This window comes from Pteropus alecto, unplaced genomic scaffold (genome assembly GCF_000325575.1).
Source record: "Pteropus alecto unplaced genomic scaffold, ASM32557v1 scaffold44, whole genome shotgun sequence".
NCBI lineage: Eukaryota > Metazoa > Chordata > Mammalia > Chiroptera > Pteropodidae > Pteropus > Pteropus alecto.
In genome coordinates this window covers 5,443,786-5,451,893 of record NW_006436812.1, presented here as the reverse complement: position 1 = coordinate 5,451,893, position 8,108 = coordinate 5,443,786, and the positions used below count along the sequence as shown (strand labels likewise).

General features: G+C 58.4%; 1 protein-coding gene across 13 annotated transcripts in view; it reads left to right on the top strand.

The window, feature by feature from the left end:
* TSC2 (TSC complex subunit 2) overlaps positions 1-8,108 on the top strand; it is a 35,323-nt gene that overhangs the window by 21,468 nt on the left and 5,747 nt on the right. For 5 of the 13 annotated variants that reach the window (XM_015591014.2, XM_025048440.1, XM_025048437.1 and 2 more), the window contains 9 exons: positions 222-316; positions 1,585-1,713; positions 3,115-3,279; positions 3,531-3,683; positions 3,824-3,936; positions 4,431-4,646; positions 5,544-5,747; positions 6,471-6,539; positions 7,809-7,939. In XM_015591014.2, coding sequence (XP_015446500.1) covers positions 222-316; positions 1,585-1,713; positions 3,115-3,279; positions 3,531-3,683; positions 3,824-3,936; positions 4,431-4,646; positions 5,544-5,747; positions 6,471-6,539; positions 7,809-7,939 — 1,275 coding nt within the window. The remainder of the gene's footprint in view (positions 1-221; positions 317-1,584; positions 1,714-3,114; positions 3,280-3,530; positions 3,684-3,823; positions 3,937-4,430; positions 4,647-5,543; positions 5,748-6,470; positions 6,540-7,808; positions 7,940-8,108) is intronic. The other 8 variants (XM_015591009.2, XM_025048439.1, XM_025048444.1 and 5 more) reach the window with 6 other exon arrangements.

Sequence of the window (8,108 nt, the reverse complement as noted above, 5' to 3'; positions counted from 1 at the left end):
CATCGTTTAGTGCTGTGCTTATGGTTCCCAGGGGCTCTGCTGAGCCTGGCCCACACTTGCTGTGAGAGGGCAGGAGCTGCCACCTCTGTTCTGCATCTGCAGCTTGTCTCAGGCTGGCAGCATACCTAGGTGGGGCTGACTGGTGCAGAGGGAAGAAGCATATGGGTGCTTTGAGGGCCAGTTTCCTCAGACTCCAGCTCAAGTCTGCTCCACTCTGCCAGGGCCTGCGCTCCAACGTCCTCCGGTCTTTTGATGACACACCAGAGAAGGACAGCTTCAGAGCGCGGAGCACCAGTCTCAACGAGAGGCCCAAGAGGTGTGGGGCCTGCCTTGGGCGTGGCTGGTGTCAGGGTGGGGTGGGGCAGGTCTGCAAGCTATGACCTGTGACCAGCATGGTACTTGGCAGGGCCTAGGGCTGACTAGCTGTCCCTAGGCCAGTGAGTGGAAATCAGATGTGTGGCTGAGTGTGTGCCCCTGTGTAGGCAGGCTGTGCTGGGCATCAAGGAGCCCAGAGGTTGTAAGGCAGGGCAGAGCCTGTGAAGGCCAGTGCCGCACACTCAGCTGGAGAGCCCAGTGCTCTCCTTGCCAAGCTGGCTGCTGTGGTCTGTGGCATCTTGGGGTCTATGTGCTACGTTGTGACCAGTCCTGGCCTGCCTGGGCAGCCATTGCAGGAGACACTGAGTTGGGAGGCATTGCGGTAGGTACCAGCTGTAGGGTGTCTGGATTTAGGTCTGACTCCACTGAATAAGCCAGAGTTACATCAGGGCAGCTGTGACTCCTGAGAAGCCAAACACTTGGCCTGGATGAAGAGGAGTCCTAGGGCTCAAAGACTCTCCCCGCCATGGCCCAGGGCCCTGCGGTCAGCCCAGCTTCGGGCCAGTGTGCCCCTCCTTTAGAGCTTGCTCCCTAGCACCTTGCTGATCAGGGGACATGCTCTTCTCTACCATCATAACTGCTTCTGCCAAACCTGACAAAGAGTTGAGTTGTGCTAGCCCTTGTGTTCTTGTTTGCATTTCATTCAAATGGCTATCCCCTTCCCCTACCCCACCTTCCCACCTAAGCTTTTTTTGGCTCTCCCTAGGTGGGGATACGGCATTTTCCAGAATGACCAGGTCAGTGTGACCTAAAGTCAAAAGCTGTTTCCTCAGGCTCCTGGTAGCTGGAGGCCTGAGCCTTGAGCTAAGAACTGGCCTCTTTGAACAGTGACCTTCAGGACCTCGGTGCTTCCTGGTCCCTGAGCTAGGCAGTGCTGGTCTTCCACAGGGCGGGCGGGACACCTGGTCAGCACAGCCTGGAATCTGCCGTGTGGCACAATCCACACATGTTTAGTTTGCACTAGTGTTTTTTGGTATGCGTGAAACCTGACTTTTTCTCAGTCATGTTTATAAGATATATTTTTATGCATTTTTTGTTTTCTGTTTCTTCCCCCTGCTAACTGGCTTCTGGCATGGTTTTTTGTTCATCTCACCCGCGGGCTCTCCATCCCGACCCTGTGGCCTTTCCTCCTCATCCCTCCAATGGCTTACTCTCTCCTCCTGGGAGCTGGGCTCTCTGGGGCTTGGGCCTTCCTTCCTCACCTGGTAGTTTGAGGATAGCCAGACCCCCCAAACAAGGCTTGAATAACTCTCCACCCGTCAAAGAATTCAAGGAGAGCTCTGCAGCCGATGCCTTCCGGTGCCGCAGCATCAGTGTGTCTGAACATGTGGTCCGCAGGTAGTGGGCTTTGTCGGGCGGGGGGTTCAGACCCTGGAGCTTGCCCTGTGAAGTGGCACTGCCAGGCGGGAGCACCCGGGTGGCGGTGCATGGGGCTGCTTGCATGACCTCGTCGCCTGCCCATGCCCTCCCTGGCCGGAACTGGAGGAGAGCCCAAGTGGCAGCCTTCGGCCATAGGGGCCCACCCTGCTGAGCCCAGCCCTTCGTCCAGGGAGCCTGGCAGTGAGCAGTGGGAAGGTTGCATTCTGTCCCCAAGCCTTGTAAGAGTGTAAGAGCACGGGCTGGCTGCACGGCATCCTCACGGCTGAAGCAGGGTGCTGCTTTGAGAAAGTGTCTAGTGGCAGCCGCCTGCAGACCTGTCACCACTGGTCAGGGCCCTTGCAAATTAAAGCAGCGCCCATGCAGGTTGGATGAGAACATGCTTTTCATATCCTCTGAAATGGACTTTCTTCTTGAGCTTTCTTCTAGAAAAAACCTGCTTTCTGTGGTAGCTGAAAGAGAATGGGGACTTTTGTGTAGGACAGTGGGGATGGGGGCTAGCTTGGGAGGGGCTGGGCAGGGAAGGCCTGGATTTTCAAGGGGTGCAGTCTTGGTCACTCCTCTCTGCTGATTCCGGGTGCAAGTGTAGGCTCTCAGAGGTCACTGCTTTGTTTCTGCCAGGCCAGGCTGCACTGAGCAGGGGGTACCTCTCTACTCACCTGAAAGTTTCTTCAGGCCTCGATATCCTGAAGCTCGGAGATCTACCTCCTCGCTGACCCCTGGCTTGGGCTCCAGCCTCAGGCTGGCCTCCACTGAGTGGGATTTGGCTGGAGGGGGATTGGGGGATGGGGTCTCCTCTTAACTCTTTTTCAGCAAATTCTTTATCATGAGCAAAAATGGCAAAAGGTCTATGGAATTTGTTTCAGAATTAAACCTACATAAGCTCTTTCTTCTGGTCACTGGGGTGCATGTGGAGCACAGGGTGGTCCAAGTATGAGAGTGAAGAGCCACACATGAAGCCCAGACCCTCTCTGTCCTTGACGGGAGGTGGCCCTGTGGGCAGAATGCAATCTTTGTGTGTATGTCCCATGGTCTCCCTGTCTCTGCATGACTATTTTAAATTGTTCTGCCATGAAGCCATCGCCTAACTCTTCCATGCTTTGGTGAGGGGATGTTCTCTCTCACCTCCTAAGCCTCTGCTCCAAGGAACAGGCCTGGGTCTTTTCCAGGAGCTTCTGTCCCTCCTGTCTCAGGGGTGACGTGTCCACTCTGTTTGCCAAGCTGTGGCTCAAGTGGCCATGTGCCCTGGCGGGGTTTTTCTGAGCTTGGCTCTCAGCACATGCATGCCTCCATCTGTGGTCCCCGGTGGTAGATGAATCTGCTTGCCTAGTGTCCTGATCTCGTCATGTCCCCTCCCTCCAGCAGGATCCAGACGTCCCTTACAAGCTCCAGCTTGGGATCTGCAGATGAGAACTCGATGGCTCAGGCTGATGACAATTTGAAAAATCTTCACCTAGAGCTCACAGAAACATGTCTGGACATGATGGCCAGATACGTGTTCTCAAACTTCACGGCAGTCCCCAAGAGGTGTGGGCCAGGGCCAGGGCCAGGGCAGAGTGGGAGGCGCAGGGCCCAGCTTTTCTCCTGTAACTGTACTTGGTCGAAGCAGTAGCAGCAGGAGTGACCTGTGGGTCTCCTTCCTGCAGGCCGGCCCCAACAGGGCAGCTCTGCATGTCTGAGGCTCCCCTACTGCGTGTGGTTAGGGGGCCTTTGGAAGCCAAGATGCCCGTCCAGAGCCACCCCTTGGTGTGGTGTTGCCAACGCTCCTGTGCTTTCAGGTCCCCTGTAGGAGAGTTCCTCCTGGCCGGTGGCAGAACCAAAACCTGGCTGGTTGGGAACAAGCTTATCACCGTGACGACAAGCGTGGGGACTGGAACCCGGTCGCTGCTGGGTCTGGACTCAGGAGAGCTACAGGGCAGCCCAGAATTGAGGTGACTGCACCTTCCTTGCCCTGCCTGCTCAGCCTTGACTGTGGCTGTCTTTAGCCCACGCCTGTATGGGACGGTGCTGTGCTGGCCCGGAGCTGGCGGGGCACCCTAGTCACTCTCTGCATGGGCCCTTCTGTCCTCAGCTCTGACCCCAGCATGCGTGTGAGACAGACAAAGGAGGCGCCAGCCAAGCTAGAGTCCCAGGCTGGGCAGCAGGTGTGCCGTGGGGCCCGGGACCGGGTCCGCTCCATGTCTGGTGAGCCTCTGCTCCACCCCATCCCATGACCTCACAGATGCTTCTGAAGGTCCCAGCACCCAGAAGGGCCCTGGGAGCCAAGAGACAAGGTGGTTTGTTTTGGGCCTGGCCCAATTCTTGAGTAACTGAGGTGCTGTCTCTGTGTGCCCTCATCACAGGTGTATGGGTAGGGGATACACCTTGTGCACAGCTGATGTTGAGGGCCCTTGGTGTTGAGGGCCTGTTCTCATGGTGAATGTTTCCTATCAGCCCTCAGGAGACCTGGCCCTCAGCTCAGCCCTGGAGCAGTGGTTCAACTATGGGGCAGGTGCTGGGTCTCCTTCCTGAGGCTCTGGGTCCACTGAGGCTGATACCATAAGAGGGCTGAGCTATGCTGGGCACTGACCTAGGGCTTCTTGGCCAGACAGACCTTGGGTAGAGCAGCCAGGTCTGTGCAGGTGGCTTTGCACTGGGCAGGTAGTGGTCACCAGCTCTCCTGCCCTCATCCCCTTCAGGGGGCCATGGCCTTCGCATTGGTGCCCTGGACACTCCAGCCTCCCACTTCCCAGGAGGCCCCACTTTGCCAGGCCCACAGACTGCAGTGGTCAGCAAGCCTGAGAAGGCCTCAGCTGGCACCCAGCGCCCAGCGCAGAAAGAGAAGACGAACCTGGCGGCCTACGTACCCCTGCTGACCCAGGGCTGGGCGGAGATCTTGGTCCGGAGGCCCACAGGTACTGAGGCTTGGCCCTTCACTCAGCCAGTGTGGGCCTGTTAGCACATTGTGAGTGTGGGAGATGACTTTTGAGTTAAGTCCCTAGGGGTGAAGAGTGGGGAAGGGTGATGTAGGTAGCTAAGTGGGGCCATAACTGCCTCCTTGGGGGCTTCAACTCGTGAATTTTGGGGGTGCAACTCAGCCCATAATGGGTATTTCAGGCTAAAGGAAGGACTTATAAGCCAAGGCCCAGGGCCCAGGAGGCACTTCAGTTGCAGTGTGGTGACTGAGTAGTGAGCAGAACTGTCCTGGGCCTGGTGGAGACTTTGAGTGCTAGGCTGCAAGGCAGTGGGGGTGGAGGTCAGGAGAGGCTCCTCATGCATGTTTTAGCCAAGTCCTCCTGGTTCCTGTCAGGGAGTGGGCAAGCAGGAGGCAAGAAGACTAGGTGAGAAGGTACAGGAGGAGGCGGGTCTGGGTCAGGTGAGATACTTGGGATGTGAGGATGCTCAGTAAGGAAGGCTGACTCAAAGCATGGGCCCTGCGCCTGATGGGGAGGAAGACAGAGCCCAGAAGCCTCCCCAGGTGGGCACAGCCTGGGCTTTGAGATGCCTCCTGAGCCTAGGCTGGGTGCAGGAGCTGACCTGGGGCAACCGAGTGCTCATTGCTGAGGTAGGTGACAGCTGTTGCCCTGACCTCAAGGTCTGGGGGTAGCGCATCAGAGCAAAGCCAGGGAAGTGCCTTGCATAGGGCTTGGTCTTTCCCCTTGTCATTCCCTGCTTGAGCATGAAGAGCCCTAAAGGCCTTGGAGACATGCCCTTGATGGTGCATCAGGGCTGCCTAGGGAGGGCTGGGAGGGTGTGGCTGGTTGGATGCATGGGGCCTGCAGCCCGAGGGGGGTGCTACCTGTCCTCCCTAGGGAACACCAGCTGGCTGATGAGCCTGGAGAACCCGCTTAGCCCCTTCTCCTCGGACATCAACAACATGCCGCTGCAGGAGCTGTCCAACGCGCTCATGGCTGCCGAGCGCTTCAAGGAGCGCCGTGACACAGCTCTGTACAAGTCGCTGTCAGTGCCGGCGGCCAGCTCAGCCAAGCCTCCGCCACCCCCACGTTCTAACACAGGTGAGCACTGGGCCAGCTCCCACCTGGTGTGCACCATCTGATAGAAATGTGGTTCACCCCAACTGTGGGGGTGCACCCGGGATCGAGTGTCTGAGGCCTTCCCTGGCACCACCAGCCTTGGATGTTAAGAGGAGGCTGGCCTGTGGGAGGAAGCCTGTGCTCCAGACTCTGACATTTGGGAGTGGGGCGGCCTGCTCCAGCAGAAGGGACTCTAGAGATGCGCTACCAGTCGAAGGACGGGCTTGATGTCCCCTCAGTTGGCCCCGCTCACGATGCAGATGCAGGCAGGGCTGTGAGGAGCCTTTGCTCTGCACCCTCCCCTGGGTGCCCAGCGCACAGGGCTCCAGGGGTGGCTGCACTTCTACTGGGGTGTGAGTTTGGATGTGCTGAGCACACAGCTTGAGTCTGCCTGCGTGCTCTCATGCCTCTGCCCAGCTGGGCTAGGGCTGTCCTTCTAGGCCACCCTCTGGCCACAGATGGCGCTTAGAGGCCGAGGATCTCTGTTCCTGAGGATGAGGGACGCACTCTCCTCCCCAAACGTCCGCGCAAGCAGCTTGGAGAGCTGGGACCCCATGTGAGCTCTGCCCACCTGTCCGGACGCCGCTGGCCCTCCCCTCTCTCTCTCCAGGCTCGGGGTCTGTGCAGGACTAGTGGTGCCTGTCCTCTCTGCTCGACCTGTGCATAGTCTCTCTGCTGACTGGCCGCTCACGGCTTCCCTTGCAGTGGCCTCTTTCTCCTCCCTGTACCAGTCCAGTTGCCAAGGAAAGTTGCACAGGAGCATTTCCTGGGCAGGTATTCGTGCGTCTCCTTAGGAAAGCGGTATTTGCTGCAGAGCCCTGCTCTGCCTTATAGGTGCTGTTCTCACTGTCCCTCATCCGCTCATCCCTCCATGATCCCGTCAGCCTCTCATCACCGTCTGGGAGCAGGGCCCTGACTCGCATGAGGACGTCTGCGCAGAATGCCTTTGCTTTGCTAGCAGGAATCCTCTGCCTTGCACCTTTGTGGCTGAGTTCTGTTTCCAAGCCGGACAGGCCCTCCCAGCCCCCTCTTCAGGCCTGAGGAGGTGATACTGGGTAGCTGAGCCGCAGATGCTGGCAGGGGACACCTTTTTTGGGGGAAGCCTGGCCCTGGGGCTCAGCTGAGCTGACCATGCCCTGGCCTGTGGTGGTCTGATTGGCTTTGTGAACCCACAAATCGGGCTGTGCCTGCCTTTTGTCATGGGCTGGCTGAGGGCCCTGCAGACCGGCCTCTAGCCTGTTGCCTCAAGGCCCTGGCAGGGAGGGTTTAGCCTGCTTGGCACTCTAGCCTGTCTGGATCCTCACACGCAGGCAGGAGCCCGTTAGAAAAGGGCAGTGTGCAGATGTGCTCTAGTGGTAGCTAATGGACTGTGCGTGTGCAAGTGGCCGTGGGCTGCGCTAACCCTCAGTGGCTTCTTCTCACTCTGCCTCCTGCCCTGATGCTGGCACAGGAAATGCTGCTTTGGGGCATCATGCCCTCTCCTGAGCACACCTGGCTCTGGGTTTGGCTTGGACTCAGAAGGCGAGCCTCTGCTTCCCAGAATGGGCTCCCCAGTCTGTGTGCACACAGGGACTTCTGCATCAGTCTTTCCTTGGGTCCAGTCAGGGAGGAGCTCAGGCCTCTTTTCCCGGTTCCTGGGGCTGGTCCAGCTGCTCCTCCTGAGCTCAGGCCTCATCTTAGACATTGCTCCTTTATCGCGGGGTCTGTCTGCCCTCGCCTGTCTTGTTGAAGGAGCAGACGCAGCTTCTGTGGATGCTAGGCCAGGCGGGCGGGGATTAGAGGAGCCAGATGCCCCCTGGTCCTGACCCCTTGGGAACCTGTGTAGGAGACCTCTTGTGTCAGGGCTCACACCCAGGCCCCTCAGAACAACCTCCAGCAGGTTTGATGGGTGGGGGTGCCTTAGAGCCACAAGCAAGGAGGGCTTGAGTGAGGCTCTGCTGGGGATCGCTGTGCCCTCCTGTGGGGGAAAGGCTTGTACCTCTGAGGCCATGCAAGCTCTCAGGGCCTGGCCAGCACCCAGCAGCCCTGTCTGTTTCCTCCCAGACTCTGCGGTGGTTCTGGAGGAGGGAAGTCCAGGTGAGACTAATTTGCCAGTGGAGCCCCCGGAGTTGGAGGACTTCGAGGCAACACTAGGCACAGACAGACGCTGTCAGCATGCTGAAGCTTACAGCAGGGTAAGTACAGCTGGGCAGCAGAGCTGCCTGCTTGAGGGGCCTTCTGAGTGCCTCCTGGGCCAGATGAGTTCCTAGACCTCTCAACCTGAACCACTGGGAGGGGGATGAGGGCCTCTTGGGAGAAAGGGTGAGACTGAGGCGGGGCTTAGGTGGGGTCTCTGGTGGAAGA